General features: G+C 34.6%; 2 protein-coding genes across 3 annotated transcripts; one reads left to right on the top strand and one right to left on the bottom strand.

Moving 5' to 3' along the window:
- Window positions 1–5,300: 5,300 nt before the first annotated feature.
- LOC137824747 (uncharacterized) lies at window positions 5,301–7,226 on the top strand. The gene is made up of 3 exons (XM_068630421.1): window positions 5,301–6,158; window positions 6,610–7,031; window positions 7,145–7,226. Exons 1-3 carry the CDS (start codon window positions 5,301–5,303, stop codon window positions 7,224–7,226), a joined length of 1,362 nt encoding a protein of 453 aa, XP_068486522.1.
- A 3,701-nt stretch (window positions 7,227–10,927) lies between these two features.
- On the bottom strand, window positions 10,928–14,722 carry LOC137825775 (chloroplast envelope quinone oxidoreductase homolog). Of its 2 annotated transcripts, none has more exons than XM_068631555.1 (4): window positions 14,435–14,722; window positions 12,916–13,061; window positions 12,255–12,342; window positions 10,928–11,807 (listed from the first exon to the last, which is right to left on the bottom strand). In XM_068631555.1, exons 1-4 carry the CDS (start codon window positions 14,642–14,644, stop codon window positions 11,118–11,120), a joined length of 1,134 nt encoding a protein of 377 aa, XP_068487656.1. In that variant the 5' UTR covers window positions 14,645–14,722; the 3' UTR covers window positions 10,928–11,117. The 2 variants fall into 2 exon arrangements, with proteins under 2 accessions (XP_068487656.1, XP_068487655.1); XM_068631554.1 differs by having other exon boundaries at window positions 12,255–12,346; window positions 12,920–13,061; window positions 14,435–14,720.
- Window positions 14,723–18,052: the final 3,330 nt, after the last annotated feature.

Here is an 18,052-nt window from a genome sequence, read left to right on the forward strand (position 1 = left end):
TCTTTTGCTTTAAGAATGTCTTAGGTATAGTTTAGAGGTTGTTTAAGAGTAGGCTTTTTGCTAGGTAACTCACCTCTTAACCCCTGACCATGTGAGAAGAGCAAACACAAATTTTCTGAAACTGTTTTTCACATGTTTTGCAAAAACATCCTTACTGCATAAAAATAAATTTGTTCTTTTCTAAATGAATGGATTCTTTTTTAAACTGATGCATTGACTAAGTCTTTAGAAAATCAGGTTTTGTGCATCAAGTATTTTGACTAAGTCTTCTCTCTTTCAAAACGACTGTGTTTCAATAGTTAAGTTTGTTTTGTTATCGTTTTGAAAAATAAATCTGTTCATCTGTAAATGAATGGATTCTTTTTAGTCTGGTGCCATGTGTATTTTAAAAGCCCTTTGTGCAGCCCTTTGACTTGAAGTTTACCTTGTATCCTTTGTAACAAAGTTGACTGATGCTGAGAAGGCTATGCTTGAGTCCTTCTACATAAACCACATTCTCAATAGTGGTTGAATTCCCTGTTCCAACAGTGCCTCTACCCAAAATTCTTCCTCGGTTATTATCACCATAGGTTACATGTCCCTCTGCTTTGAGCTTCAAGCTAGTGAATTTTGTAAGATCTCCAGTCATATGTTTGGAACAGCCACTGTCCAAGTACCATTGATTTTTCTTGCTGCCTTTTGAATCAAAGATTGACCCTTCATCTTTCACCATGAAGCACAAATTGTTTTCCTCACTCTCAGTTGAAGAGTTGTTGGTTGAAGATACTTCATTTTCTTCCCATGAAATGTAAGCTCTTCTCCCCTTGCTCCTTTCAACCTTCTTGTTGGCAGATTTGTCCTTTGATTGATTGTTTGGACAATCCATTTTGATGTGCCCTGTTTTGCCACAGCCAAAGCAAGTATAGTTAGAGGAATTTGAGTCATTAGGTTTAGGATACCTTCTTTTCTGCTAGTTCCTATCTCTGCTTTTCTTTTTCAGGAATCTGTTGTGTTAGAATATATGGCTTTAAACGAGAGGGGGTTAATTTTATAAAGAGGGTTTTTGTAAACTTTTAATCCTAGAATGAAAATACTTCAAGAAAACCTTGATTAAGAAATCAGTTTTTTTAAAACATAAAGCAAAAGGCACAATAATAGTAAAAACAATCAGTTGTTTTAACGAAACAATCGGTTGTTTATATCAGTTAACAAATATCAAAACTGAATTTAAAGAGTTAGAGATAGAGAGATTGCACACAGAAATTTATACTGGTTCACTCCAAATCCAGAGCTACATCCAGTCTTCTCAGAAACCCTGAGGAAATCCACTAAGCAATCACAACTTGATCACTTACACAACAACCAAGAGAATGACCTTGAACACCTCAAGAAACACACTCTTCTTGGCTAACACACCAACACCAAGATTGCTGATCTTGATCCCCTCAAGAACACACAACCAATCTCAGCAAACAGAAACGAAACTTGTTTCACAGAGTACAAGGATTACACTTGTTACAAAAGATAATCTGAAATCAATACAAGCATAATCCTATTCCACAGTCTTTGATCAATCACAAACTTTCAGCAATCTTAGCTCTTTGAAAAACTCAGAAAACTCTATTCAAAATTCTTGTTTTTACAAATCTGTTTTTCTGAATATATTCAAAGATGTAGTTTGTTATCAAATCTTAACAAACTCTTAAATTGCATTAAAAGATTAGTCAAAGCATTTAATGACTGGAGCGTAAGTAGTTAAATCATTTAAAGCTCAGTCAAAGATAAAACAGTTTTTCTGTTATAGTCCCAAAACAAACAATCGGTTGTTTCTTCAAATCAATCGATTGTTTTGGTTTTTAACAGTTCAACCATTTCAAAAACAGTTTTCAATCTTTTTCTCAAAACATTTAAGTATAAACAATCGGTTGTTTCGACAAAACAATCGGTTGTTTCGACAAAACAATCGGTTGTTTTAACTTAGTTTGAAAACATTTTACTTTCACAAAGATTGAGATGCTTTTGCTATAGATTCGATCAAGGGGTGGATTACAATACTCAAACTACCCAAGAACTATACTAAACCAGCACAGCAACAACAAGAACAACCAAGGCTTCAACATCCTTCAAAGGGTTTGGATTCTTCAAAGCTTGAACACCACTTGGTTCAACATGCTGAACCTCTTTGTGAGTAGACTGATTGTTTCATCATGTTCAGCATCTTCTTTTTCCTCATTGATCTCATTTTGTTCACTTGATTTCAGTGCAAGTCCTTTGGGTTTTCTTTCCACTGTTTCCTGCTCTTTGAGTCTCTTGAGCTCCAGCTCATGCTCCATTAGTTTCCCAAAGAGTGCAGCAGTTGACAGCTTTGACAGATCACGGCTTTCTGATATGGCAGTCACCTTGGGTTGTCAGCTTCTGTTGAGGCACTTCAGCATTTTTATGTTGAGTTCCTCTCTGTTAAATTTCTTTCCCAAACTAGTAAGGTGATTCACAATATGAGTGAACCTTTTCTATGCATTCTAAATAATTCATATTCTTAGATGAGAGAATGTTTTCTTGACCTCTTCACATCTTCAGTACCCTCGTGAGTGACTTCCAAGACCTCCCACATCTCCTTAGCTGAACTGCATTGGGATATCCTGAAAAACTCATCCATTGTTAATGAGGAGGTTATGATGTTTTTGGCCACAACATCATATTGAGCCTTCTTCCTTTCGGTCTCATTCCATTCAGATCTTGGCTTTACCACTTCTTCATCCTTGACAACCTACATTGGCACATAGGGTCCATGGACCCCAGCTTCCCAAATTAATGCATCAATAGATTTCATGAAAATTTTCATTCTAATTTTCCAAAAAGCATAATTCATTCCATTGAACATAGGTGGTCTCCCTCAGCAAAAAGCAGTTTAAACTCAGACAATATTGCAAACAAACTTAATTAAAATACAAGTCCTAGCTCTGATACCAATTGTTGGGTTCAATAATGTCAAAGTTCAAGAGGGGGTGAATTGACCTTTTAAAAGTTCCTCGCAGAATTAGATTTTAACACAATACACAGAAAATAAATCGATTTATTTGGCAATGAACAAATTTATTTTGACACTGTTTATGTTTAAAAACGTTTATATCACCCAAGTTATTCTTGAGGTTATGCAGATTAATTTGCAAGCCACACACTAATTTTAAAGAGAAAACTGTGAACAGCTAAAACAGTGACCTTCAATTTTTAAAGCAAGTGATAAAGGTTCAATTATTAGCTTGTCAACCAATTGAGTAACCTATCACAATCAATCTGTGTCAGTTGTATTTAACAGATCATATATCTTGTTCACAGAACCAAACTGATTTTCCAGAAAATAAGAATAGTATGAACAAGCCCAGAAAGAACAGATTTATTTTTAATTTAACAGATTCAATTTTAGACAGATTAACATATAAGCAAGAAAACAAGTGCAGGGATGAAGAGAAAGTAACACACAACAGTTATACTGGTTCACTCAAATGAGGTACATCCAGTCTCACCTAAACCAAGGTGAAATCCATTAAACAAACATACCAAACACACTTACACAGCCACTGTTCTTGAACCCTACAAGAAACTTGACACACTTGCTGAAAAACACTATTTCAGCACACACACTCTTCAAGAAACCCTATCAAGAAGAGTTTACAATCACACTTTTACAAGAAATGAATATGAAACGAATACACCTGATAGAGGATGCAGAAATCTGCCTTAGACCAGTAGAACAAATTGCTCACACAGTAGCAGCACCTCTAACTAAGCCTTACAGCCAACCAAGAACAAGCACACTTTTGATTTGTACAATCTTTCAAGAACACATGCTAATTCTCTGTAAATCCTTAATTCTCTGTTGTAAAACTTGTTTTTCTCAATTATATGATTCACTGTTAAACGCAGGAACAAGTTTTCTTTTTATAGAAAAACAACTTATAACAGATTTTCAAAAAACAATTAAAGCTGTTATAAAAAGAACAGATTGAAAATAAAATGAACAGATTTATTTTCGAAAGCAGTTAGAGAATCTGTTATTAGAGGTGTTGCTACTGTGTGAGCAATCTGTTCTACTGGTCTAAGGCAGATTTCTGCATCCTCTATCAGTTGTATTCGTTTCATATTCATTTCTTGTAAAAGTGTGGTTGTCAACTCTTCTTGATAGGGTTTCTTGAAGAGTTGTGTATGCTGGAATAGTGTTTTTCAACAAAGTTTGGTCATGTTCTTGTAGGGTTCAAGAACAGTGGTGTTTGTAATTGTGTTTTAGTGAATTTCACCTTGGATTAGGTGAAGAATGGATGTAGCTCATTGGAGTGAACCAGTATAATTGCTTTGTGTTCATATTCTCTCACTCTCTGCACTCAATAACTGCTAAATAGACTAAACTGTCAAGAAATAAATCTGTTCAATTGTAATGTAATCTGTTCTTTCTGGGCACGATATACTGTTCTTGATTTCTTAAAGAATTTCTGCATAAATCCTTAAGTGGTGAAACTCTCGTGAGTTTCATGCTTTGTGAAGGTTAATACAATTTGTCAAGTGTTCTGAAAAACCAAACATTAGCTTTGTATTCAAAGGTTGTGATTAACTGCTGAAGCCCACTGTTTTAATTCTGCAAAAATCAATTTGAACTTTGCCTGTAGATCATCTAACTCAATCTTAAAATCAAAGATTATTCAACTGAGATAAATGCCTTAAAGTACATAAATAGTATAAAAATAAATCTGTTCATTGCTAAATAAATCGATTTATTTTCTGTGTACTGTGACAATAGTTGATTCTGTGTGAAACTTTTAAAAGATCAATTCACCCCCTCTTGAACTTTGACACTATTGAACCCAACAATTGGTATCAAGAGCTAGGACTTGTATTTTAATCAAGTTTGTTTGCAATATAATGTCTGAGTTTAAAATGCTTGATCTTCTGTCAATAGACCACCTATGTTCAATGGAATGAATTTTGCTTTTTGGAAAATTAGAATGAAAATTTTCATGGAATCTATTGATGTGTTAATTTGGGAGGTTGTGGTCCATGGACCCTATGTGTCAATGTAGGTTGTCAAGGATGAAGGAGTGGTAAAGCCAAGATCTGAATGGAATGAGACCGAAAGGAAGAAGGCTCAATATGATCTTGTGGCCAAGAACATCATAACCTCCTCATTAACAATTTATGAGTTCTTCAGGATATCCCAATGCAGTTCAGCTAAGGAAATGTAGGAGGTCTTGGAAGTCACTCGTGAGGGTACTGAAGATGTGAAGAGATCAAGAAAACATTATCTCATATAAGAATACGAATTGTTTAGAATGCAACCCGAGGAGAGCATTGTTGATGTGCAGAAAAGGTTCACTCATATTGTGAATCATCTTACTGGTTTGGGAAAGGAATTTGACAGAGAGGAGCTCAACATAAAAGTGCTTAAGTGCCTTGACCGAAGCTGGCAACCCAAGGTGACTGCCATATCAGAAAGTCGTGATCTGATAAAGCTGTCAACTGCTGCAATCTTTGCGAAATTAATGGAGCATGTGCTGGAGCTCAAGAGACTCAAAGAGAAGGAAACAGTGGAAAGAAAACCCAGAGGACTTGCACTGAAAGCAAGTGAACAGAGTGAGATCAATGAGGAAAAAGAAGATGCTGAACATGATGAAACAATCAGCCTACTTACAAAGAGGTTCAGCAGATTCCTAAAGAAGAAAAACAGAGATAGGAACCAACAGAAAAGAAGGTATCCTAAACCTAATGAATCAAATTCCTCTACCTACACTTGCTTTGGCTGTGGCAAAACAGGGCACATAAAAATGGATTATCCAAACAATCAATCAAAGGACAAATCTGCCAACAAGAAGGTTGAAAGGAGCAAGGGGAGAAGAGCTTACATTTCGTGGGAAGAGAATGAAGTATCTTCAACCAGCAGCTCTTCAACTGAGAGTGAGGAAAACAATCTGTGCTTCATGGTGAAAGATGAAAGGTCAATCTCTGATTCAGTAAGTGAATTCTCTATGGAATCTGATAACTATGATCAATTGCTTGCTGCTTTCAAAGAAACACATGATGAAGCAAATAGGCTAGCTGTAATATGCAGTAAGTTGCAAAAGGTAAATAATGTGCTTGCACCTAAAGTAAAAACACTTGAGGAAGAACTGCATAAGGCTAAAACAGATCTGGTAAGCCTTGAACTAACATGCTTGCATGCCTCTATTAAAACCTGTGAAAACTGCAAAAAAAATTAAAAACAAGTGGAGTATTTGCTGAAAACTCTTTCCAATTTCACCAAGGGAAGAGAGAATCTTGAGTCTATCCTTGGCTCACAGAATGTTGTTTTCAACAAGAATGGTATTGGTTATAACCCTGGAAATGTAACCAATGTCAAAAAGCTTTCAAGTTTTTTTGTTCCAGCAAAATCAGGTTTTTCAGCTTTTAACAATGGCAAAAAGGCATCTCATGTAACCTGTTTTTACTGCATGAAATCTGGTCATACCTCTAGGTCTTGCATTGCTAGAAAGCATCTTATTCCTAAGAACTTAGCAAAATGGCTACCAAAGGAAAGGTTTTAATCTGTGCTGGACCCTATACTGAAAAGGGTACCATTTGTATCATTTTTGCTCTGTTTTGCAGAAAGGCAACAAGAAGAATCAATGGTACTTGGACAGTGGTTGTTCCAAACATATGACTGGAGATCTTACAAAATTCACTAGCTTGAAGCTCAAGGCAGAGGGACATGTAACCTATGGTGCTAATAACCGAGGAAGAATTCTGGGCAGAGGCACTGTTGGAACAGGGAATTCAACCACTATTGAGAATATGCTTTATGTAGAAGGACTCAAGCATAGCCTTCTCAGTATCAGTCAACTTTGTGACAAAGGATACAAGGTGAACTTCAAGTCAAAGGGCTGCACAATCTCAAGTGACTCCTCTGGTAAGGTGTTGTTCATGGGTAAGAGAGTGAATAACATATATCTCTTGGATATTATGGAAACTGATTCTTCAAATGAGTGTTTACTGTCTAGAAGTGATGAGTCTTGGCTGTGGCACAGGAGGTTAGCTCACATACACACTAATCACTTAAATAAATTGAAATCTAAAGATCTTGTTTCTGGTTTCCCTAACATTAAATTTCAGGATAACAGGCTTTGTGATGCTTGTGTGAAAGGTTTGCCAAAAGAATGGAAAACCCCAAGAGACCTAACCCTGATAATGTCATTGGGAACATTTTAGAAGGGAGTATCAACTAGGAAATCCTTGAATAACTTCTGTGAAACAATGGCCTTTGTATCTCAAGTGGAACCCAAAAATCTGAATGAAGCTCTCAAGGACAGTAACTGGATTCTGGCCATGCAAGAGGAACTGAATCAATTTGCTCTGAATGAGGTCTGGACTCTTGTTCCTAGAATACCTGAGATGAATATCATTGGAACAAAATGGGTATTCAGAAACAAGATGGATGAGCATGGGGTGGTTACCAGAAATAAGGCTAGGCTAGTGGCTAAAGGGTATAATCAAGAAGAAGGAATAGACTATGATGAGACATATGCACCAGTGGCTAGGCTAGAAGCTGTTAGATTGCTACTTGCCTTCTCCTGCATCAAAGGGTTCAAGCTATTCCAAATGATGTGAAGAGTGCTTTCTTGAATGGTTATATAAATGAAGAGGTATTTGTTTCACAGGCACCAGGTTTTGAAGACCATCAACATTCAGGACACGTGTTCAAACTAAAAAAGGCTATCTACGGGCTCAAGCAAGCTCCTTGGCAATGGTATGAGAGGCTAAGTGACTTTCTAACCTCACAAGGCTATGACAGAGGCACATTAGATAAGACCTTGTTCATTAAGAAGAAAGGGGATGACACAATTCTACTGGTCTAAGGCAGATTTCTGGATCCTCTATAATGTGTATTCGTTTCATATTCATTTTTTGTAAAAGTGTGATTGTAAACTCTTCTTGATAGGGTTTCTTGAAGAGTGTGTGTGCTGAAATAGTGTTTTTCAGCAAGTGTGCCAAGTTTCTTGTAGGGTTCAAGAACAGTGACTGTGTAAGTGTGTTTGGTACGTTTTGTTTAGTGGATTTCACCTTGGATTAGGTGAGACTAGATGTAGCTCATTTGAGTGAACCAGTATAACTGTTGTGTGTTCATTTCTCTTCATCCCTGCACTCGAATTCTTGCTTATTTGTTAATTTGCCAGAAATTGAATCTATTCAATTAAAAATAAATTTGTTTTTTCTGGGCTTGTTCATGCAGTTCTTATTTTCTGGAAAATTAGTTTGGTTCTATGAAGAAGATATATGATATGTTAAATACAACTGAAACAGTTTGATTGTGATAGGTTACCCAATTGGTTGACAAGCTAATAATTGAACCTTTATCACTTGCTTAAAAATTGAAGGTCACTGTTTTAGCTGTTCACCGTTTTCTCTTTAAGATCAGTGTGTGGCTTCAAATTAATCTGTATAATCTCAAGAATAACTTGGCTGATATAAACTTTTTAAACTGTCAAAATAAATCTGTTCATTGCCAAATAAATCGATTTATTTTCTGTGTACTGTGTTAAAATATAATTCTGCCCGAAACTTTTAAAAGTTCAATTCACCCCTCTTGAACTTTGACACTATTGAACCCAACACTACTGAGCTATTAAAAGTTCAAGAAACAAAAAAAAAAGATACTTTTTATGCTCAGAAAGGTGAAGGCGCCATATATATCCAAACACATGAGAAAAAATTTGGCATGGTTTTTATTGACTGACCCTTTGGTTGGTGAATAATGATGGAAAAGTAAAAATTAAAAAAAATCACAATCTATCATTAAACAGAAGCTAAACATAAACTCAACCTAGACAAAAAAAAATGAAATCTATGTGAATTTTGACTTACAGAAACAAGTTACAACATGCAAACCTGGTAAGAACATAATGAACTAGCCCAACTGGCGGTGGGTTTGATTCACCAATGGATGCGAAAGCTATTCTCTGCCACTTCACTGCTACGACTTTCGCAGTTAGGGTTGGATCTGAAAACTGTGTGCTCTCAAATGGAGAAGTTTCGATCTCAGATTTCGATTTCAGGATTTGGGCTTTGATTTCGCAATGAGGTTCATACATTGAATTTGGAAACTAATTAGTTCTATGATTTCGCTTTTGGATTTGGGAACAAGGTTTAGAGCTTTAATTTGGGAACAAGGTTGAGAGCTTTAATTTAGGAACGTAGTTTAGAGGTTTAGCTTGGGAACAGCTTTGTGTAGTATTTGGAAGGGAGCGTTGCGCCTTTGGAACCAGCATCACACAACGGTGGAGTTGTGAGGAGAACGTTGAAATTACATACGGATCCATGTAACGCTGACATTACATATGGATCTAAGGTTTAGGGTTTAGAGTTTAGGGTTTCAATACTTATAGGTTAAATGAGTAACAATGAGATGATATTTTCAAATATTTAAGAGGATTTAGAAAATTGTTGAGTTTATTAAATTTTGTTCATGCGCTATGTAAAAAAGTAGGAGGGTTCTAATGTCGTTTTCTAATTGTTGAGGAAGTATATATGAGATAAGGTCATGATTTTTATGAGCAGTGTGAAATTATAGTAGTTGAGCAGAGACATTGTTTGAGTGTGAGGCTATATCACGTGCATGATGGTTACATGGTAGGTTATGAAGTTGATATAGAAAAAAATAAAAAATAAAAATATATTATACAATTCTAAAAAAAACAAGAAAGGAATAAAAATATATTATACATTATCAGAAAAAGAAATAAAATGGATGTTATAGAACATGTACTATGCTCATATGAACCAAGGTTAAGATGGACTGAAAACTAAAACTAATGGTTAACCCGTTTATTCTTTTATGTTAAAACTTTTTTTTTGTTTTTAAACTATTAATTACATGTTGATTTCTTGTGTATTATTAATTTTAGATATTAAAAATGATACAATAGTTTATTGAGCAAACTAGTCAGGGAGATAATATATCTAAAGAGATCATTAATAAATATTTGATACATTTTAATTTTATATGCGTATTACAAAGACATTTTAACGATCTTTGAGTGTTATATTATATACTAAACAAATGTTGATGTATTGGAAGGGCTTTAATTACCAATGTAAATTTCATATTGATATGCAGTCTTGACTATTTTTATGAATATTTACTTATTTTAATTAAACAAGGGTGACATCAATAAAATTATTTAAAAAAATATCCATTGAAAAAAAAAATTATGGTTTGTTGTAAAATATAAATTAGACTAAGTTGTAAAAAATTGTTAACTTGAAGTCATGCCGGACATCGTGATTTGACGGTACTTAACACTAAAGATTTGCTTTATAAAATGACTATTAATAATGAAAATATGAATATTAATTATTTGAAAAATATTGAATTCAACATGACAATTTATAACAACATTTTTTCACTAAAACATCTTAAGCAACAACCCTCCATTCATCCATCTTGGTTATAATTCATCTTCCACAAAATTAGGAAAATAATTTAGGTAGGAAAAGAAAAACAAAATATAAGGGAAGGAGATAATATTCACCAAAATCATCCACCTGTTTAGAGTTTGTAGAGTTTGTCCCAACAATTCTTTTAGACTCTTATCAATTTGAATAACAAACTTATGGCCTAACGAATAATGCCTAAATTAAGCCAAAGCTTTGTTAATAACATAAGATTCTCTAGTATATGGAGACTACTTCTGCATAAGAGGATATCATTTCTTTGAAAATAAATGCTATAGGATGAGGATTTTGACTCAACACATCTGCAATACCAAAGCCTAAAACATCAATCTCCAATATGAATGGTTCAAGAAAATTAGGAACAGGGGCATTGGTCACCACCTTTTTAAGAAGAAAGTTATAGTAGCATCAGTAGTCCATAAAAAATATCCTTCTTCAACAAATCAGTCACGGGAGCAAATATATAAGCATAATGTTTAACAACAACTATATGATCATCTTTTATTATATATAGACAGTACGTAAGGTCACTTTTTCCAAATCATATGTTACAGTCTGTAGGACCAAACAAATTATATGTTACAATGATTCATGTCATACCAAAGTAAAACTGAAAGGTATTCCTGAATCAATCCACATAATGCAATGTGCACTCTTATGCACATCTAGAACTCAATAATTATCTTCCCAGTAGCATGACCATCAATACTCTTGGCCCAAGCATCTTCAGCCTTGGTTAGAGGGCATTTGGAATCTACAACGGTTTTAAGCTTTCCTTCCTTGACTAAATCAATAAGATATTGAAGGTCCTCACCCTTGGGAAATAAAAACAACGGCACAAGTTGCTTTTTGGAGAAGGTAAGCTTCTTCAGAGCAAATGTCAACATTGAAGCAGAGCTTGGAGTTATGTCCACAACCTTTCCATTCAAGGTTAAGTTAGGCTCAAAGGTGGACCAAGGAAAGCCCACTGCACAATGAACCACAGCATCGTATTTCTTACCAGAGGGACTCTTCAAAGCAGCACCATCTGGGGTCTTATAGTCAATTACCTCATCAGCCCCTAAGCTTTTGACCAATTCAATGTTGCGAGCTCCACATGTTGCTGTCACGTGAGTGTTTCCTAGCTTTGCCAGTTGGATGGCATAGTGACCTACACCACCTGATGCAGCAGTAATCAAAATGTTCTTCCGTTCACCACTCCCATCAAGTTTGATCCCTATGGTTTTAGTGATTGCCTGGAGAGCTGTCAAACCTGCTACAGGTAAACCAGCAGATTCTGATGCTGAGTTTTCTGATGGTCTTGATGCAGTTATGCTTTCCTTAGCAACAGCATACTCAGCCAGTCCTCCACCACTCTAGCATGATAAATTTGCATGATTTATAACACATGTCTTTTCTTTCATGAAGCTGCTTGACACTGGTAAATTCTATCATGCGTTATCAAATCAAATGCAGGAATCAGATACCTTCATTTAAAAAAAGGTATGCGTTTTTGTCTCCTGATTATTGTTTAATAAAGGACAGGTGAGTATAGATATAAATTGAAATAACTTCTGCAACAAGTCAAATGTTTTCTGTTACAAAAAAGTCAGAATTCTACTTGCACGGTATGATGATAAATAATTTTTGACAAACACCTTCCTCAAGTACTTGTGTAATAAAGAGGATGATCTAAGATTTCATGGGATATCTCTTTTTAAAGTCTTCAAAGTAGTTATCAACTGCTAGGAGAAATTAAACCCTAGTAGTATTCTTTTGAAATGGACAGGGGCTACAATATAATAATGCTTGTGATGACTTACGAAGGGGCTGACAAGGGCTACAACTTTGTCTCCAGGTTTGAACTTTTGTACACCCTTACCAACCTCTATGACCTCTCCTGTTATATCAGTACCTACATAATGTAGTATCTTCAACGTAATAATTGCATAAGGAGATAGAATACACGAGACAAAGTAAAACTGTAAATGATTTGGTAAGCTAAAGTTGTAAACCATATTTAATCATCGGAAGACTGAAATATCAAGTTCAACGTGTAATGTGTAATTAAAGAAAACCAGCTTCATGTGTTGTGTGCTATTGATTCCACGTCTTTTATATGAACAGTAATCACAAAATGATAGATATCTAAATCTATATAGATAATAAAGCCTACTAGTAGCACAAGTAAATGCTTCAATATAGCTGTCATACATTGGAATAACTAGTAATGGACTATGAGATTGAAAGAAACAATTGGCATGTAATATAGACAGTATTTAAGAGAACATAATATCATCAGATACAGTTCCTCATAAAAAGAGATAGATATTAATCAAATTCTTGTCAAAGATAGTTGCTAGAAAGTATCACTGTAAGGACTTGGCTTAGACTTCCTTAAGTGAGAACATGTCCTGCTTAAATCTAAAATACTAAAATGTATGATAAAGATGAATACCTAAACAAGAGAGAGGGAAAGGAGAGCTACCAGGTATATATGGGAACTTGCAGGGCAAAAGTGGCCACAACATGCCTTTCTGTACTTTCCAATCAAATGGATTTAGACTAGCTGCTTCCAACTTAATCAAAACCTCACCTTTACTGGGAGTCGGCAAGGGAACTTCAACATGCTGAAATAGATATAAAAAATTATGAAAAGCATTCTTAACCTAGCTAAACTTTTTTATGTTATTGGTGCTTTCTAAACACATAAATTCAAATATCATGCATTTCCTACATCATATTGAACTTTTTCTCAGGTAACAAAGCACATACTGATAAGTCCTTAGAATGTAAGTTAAAGATAAATCCACAGGGAAAGAATCTAATGGCCGAGGGGCAAGGTGAAAGTGCCGGTGGAGATTTATCTGATTTGGTAGTTGATGTCATGTCAAAAAATTTTCCATATCCTCAATAAAAGATGATAGTTTACTAAAGAGAGGGAAAGGATACAAGTTCCTTTCCTTCCAAATAAGTCACCATGAACATATTGCATTTGATGAATTAGTAGATATAAGAAAATGAATTTAAATCTAACTCATCCCATAAAATTGGCTTTTGTAAGTAAGGATTGTCTCTGCTTATAAACTGTATATTGATCTTATCTTTAATCCATGTGAAATCGCGGAGAATAGAAACAGACGATAACATGCTTGTCCAAGGAACATCATATAATCTAGCAAATTTTGATGACCAAGTACGTAATCTCAGGAGAAACAATATTTTAGATGAAATCAGATTTTGGTTAGGAGAATATATTCTTATTAGATTTCATTGGACTCCATGTGTCATAGTTTGGTCCATGATTATGAAATTATTCACCCTCTCACACACATCTACTCTGCTGTCTTTATAAGAATTATTACTCTTTGACTATCTAATAATTCACCTGAGTCATTATTCAGAGACACGCTCGGTACCAAACGCAAATTATGTCTCAATCTCAACAACTGGGAAATTGAAATTGATAGAGTGATGCTCTTATTATAAAGAGCTTAATAACAAACCAAACCAAATAACCAAATCCTCTTTTAACTATCTGCTATTAACACCACTCACATCCAGTAACACTAGAGTCAGAACTCACAATCACAAACCTTTTTTTCAAAACCTCCAGGAATATTAATTGAAACCAACCCGAATATCAAAGAAATAAGAGTAAATTACTAATACCCTACGAGGTTTCATCAAATTTACCTGACACCCCTCTCATTTTTATCGTTAAGTTAATTCCTTGATTGTTTAAAATGTTATACCCCCATGTCACCAAAAAAGCACAGTAGAGTGTACTGGTTGCTTTAAAAAAATGTAATCTATAATATCAAGAAACATCAATGTCAATGGTGAGTGTTGTAATTTGCTCAAAAGATAATGCAACACTCAGTTTAAAACAAAAGAAGTGTTCAAGCATTGGAACACTTGTTGGACTAATAATCAACCAATACAATGTTCAGAGCAACAGAATGCAACAACATGGCAATCGGAGAGAGAGTTGAAAGAAAACCCTTAAGGCAGAAGGTCCTCCACCGTAGCTGTTGTACTGAACCGCATGCATGAGCTTTCCCATATCCACAGTTGAGAAGAAGGAAGAAGGGTGTGGAGTGTGTAAGTGTGTAAGTGTGAAGTAGAAAGGAAAGAGGGAGTAGGAGAAAGGAAAAGAAATATGCAAAAGGGTAACGCGTGGATAGGAAAAAGACAAGTGGTCGCATCGCATCCATCGCCGTTTTTTTGCCTTGTCGCATAGGTTTTACCATGATTAAGGAAATTGCATTTGTAATTTAGTTTTTCCCAAATCTACTTTGTGTCTACCCAAGTGTCTCTCTTTCTCCTACGTTGTCATTCCAATGTATATGGATTACTGCAACCAAAGATAGAGTCAGAAAATATTCTAGGGAAGATACAAAATCATCATCACATCATAGGTAAATTAATAAAACCAATCTGTATTAATAATTTATTTAAAGCAGTTTGTTTCCAAAATAATGCAATTTAGTTTTGAATTTCTGAAAATGGACAAATTAAAAATTTATTTCTAAATTGGAGTAATCGTGTCTTAGAATTAGAGCTAATTTTCAAGAAATGGTATTGCACGTTGGTAATTTCCAAAATTTTAAAAGAAATCATATTGCTGCAATACGATTTTCGTTTATCAGATTTTCTAAAAATATTTAGTTTCTAAAATCACTTTTTCGTAGTTTATACGGTTGGGTCTATTAGTGTCTAAGTTTAAGAGGGGAGGGGTGAATTGAAGTTATAAAATTTTTACAATCACAAACTGATTTACAACAATTCAGAAACAGATTGATTTTGAAAAGAACAGATTTATTGTTCAACACACTTTAACAAAAACAGAACTTGTTCATATTAGTAATATTAGTATTGAGATCAAACTGAGAAATCTCCAGAACAATTGAGTTATTTTCACAGCAGCTATAAGAACAATATTTGCACCAATAGATCAAGCACAAGTTCTTTTGATTTAATTCTTTTAAAGAAAGTGAATCTTTAACAAGGATTTTATAAAGAAACTGTTTGTCCTTAAACTAGTCAATACACAGATTCAGAAAGCTTTGTTTGTGATTAAAAGAATCTTTCAAATCAAAGAAGAACATTTTGAGCAAGCCCAGAAATAACAGATTCAAATTTAAATGAACAGATTTATTTTCTAACAGATTATCCAATTAATCAAAAAAGAGTGCAAGGATGAGAACAATGATGCAAACACACTTTATACTGGTTCACTCATAACGAGCTACATCTAGTTTCACCTCACTCCAAGGTGAAATTCACAAAAAAACAGTTCCAGACAAATACAACGCATAACAGTTCTTGAAACCTACAAGAACAACTCAACCAAAGCTGAAAAATCATATTTTAGCACTATTTGCACTTCAAGAAACCCTATCAAGAAGTGACTTACACAAACACCTTTACAAGAATGAATTAAGGAAGGATAACACCTGAAAGAAGATGCAAGAACTAAAAACTACTATCTCAAATTGCAGCAGAACCACACTTTCATATTCACCAAGATCAAAGCTCACTAGGAACAAGCACTCTTCAAGATCTTTTTGAAAAACCTTTCAAAAACTCATTCAAATCCTCCTTCTCTCACAGAAAACGTTTTATCTCTATTTAAACTGTGATTTCACAACAACCTTTAATGTGAGAAGTGTCTTTCTTTATATAGAAATCAGTTTCTAACAACTTTTCCAAAAATAGTTAAAAAGTTGTTATATAAAAAGAACATGTTAAATTCAAAACAAACAAATTGTTTTTTGAAAGACTGTCACCTCATCTTAACTGAAAACGTTTTATCTCTATTTAAATCGTGATTGCACAACAACCTTTCATATGAGAAATGCCTTTATTTATATAGAAATTAGTTTCAAACAACTTTTCCAAAAGCAGTTAAAAAGTTGTTATAAAAAGAACAAGTTAAATTCAAAACAAACAGATTATTTTTCTAAAAGACTATCAGCTCATCTTAACTGATAACGGACTGAAACGAACTTTTTGGTGCCCTAACAGAATTTTGAAAAACCTTTTAGAAGTTCAAAAATAAATCTATTGTTTCACAAATAAACATATTTATTTTTGTGCATTAACCTGATTTTCTGAGAAAACTTTAAAGAGCTTTTTGGAAAAAATTGAATCACTTCTTGTGCTTGATCTTACCACCTTGATTAGACATATAGGGTGGGTCATGAAGCAAGGCAACCTTAAATTTACTCTAACCTATATACAAGATCACCTAACTACACATTACAACCTTCAAATCAAACTAGTTATTTTCTTCATCAAACACACACTAAGACTTGGCAGAGAAGAGGCTTCATCTATCTTCAACAATCTCCCCATTTTTTATGGGGACAAATCCCCATTGTTTTGCATAGCTTTAAAGGAAAGTCATGGTCTATACTGCACTAGATTCCAGAATATGCACATAAAAACTTTTTAAAGATCAAACAGAACAAAACAGATTTGAGAAGTGTTATACCTCTCTACAGTTTAATACCTGAACCATATCAACAACTTACATGAGCTATTCTTCAACTAACACAACCTGTATCAAGCTTTCTCCCCCTTTGGATTCATCAAACAAAATGGGAGCATAGGACAAAAAGAAACACACCATAACCATACATGACAGTTTAAAATAAAACACCATAAAGTGCTATTACAATCCAGAAATTAAAACACAACCAGTGCAGAAAATTAAAAAGCAAATTGTTCAACAAGAGATAAAAGTGAAAGATTTGAAAATGATCACTTGTGGTTGTAGTAAAGTTCAGCTAGTTGCTCCTAGACTCCTTCAATTTGATAGTCTAGGTGTTGAAACCTAGCTTGAGTCATTTCAAAATAGGTCTTTTGATCATCTGTGAGAGTATCAAGCCTGTCAAGCACCTGCCTTTCAAACATTGATAAAGTTTCACCTCTATATTCAGGTGCTTGGTATGTAACCAGTGCATTGTAGTTTGTGGCAGCAACATCTTCATTCATGAATGAATGGACTGGTGATTCCTCCATGTGATGCATAGATGGTTGAGCTGGTGATTCCACCCTGTGTGATGATGAATGATGCATCATATAGTATGATGCTTCTGCAACCTGCACAATTTCATCTTCCATAGGCACTCCAACATTCTCTTCCTCTGCATCTCCATGATTGGAGGCTTCATGTTCAACTTTGTGAACAACATTCCTTCTGAAAACCCAACTGTCTTCCTCCTCATGAGAACCCATTTTCATGAGAGTAGAATTGTCTATCTCACTTGCTGCTTTGATAGTATCATTTCTTTCATTTGTAGTATCCACTTCAAAATAGTCAATTAGTTTGGTACAAATATTGCATATGGAAAGCGATAATCAGGGATCCTTGTTGATTTGAGCATATGTTCCAATATAGTACTCACTCAGTTTACCTTGAGTTGATTCATTATGCAGTAAAGCAATATCAAGTCTTCCTCATGAAGAACAACATGATTGCTACCTCTAGGAGTGAGTTGTCATGCAATGATGTGAGCTAAGAGTCTTGGAATTAAATTCAAATTAACTGCATGAAATCTGACCATTGGTTCAATAGGATTCCTCACACAACTTTTATACAACTGCATCTTGT

The sequence above is a fragment of the Phaseolus vulgaris genome, chromosome 8 (genome assembly GCF_000499845.2).
Source record: "Phaseolus vulgaris cultivar G19833 chromosome 8, P. vulgaris v2.0, whole genome shotgun sequence".
Lineage (NCBI taxonomy): Eukaryota > Viridiplantae > Streptophyta > Magnoliopsida > Fabales > Fabaceae > Phaseolus > Phaseolus vulgaris.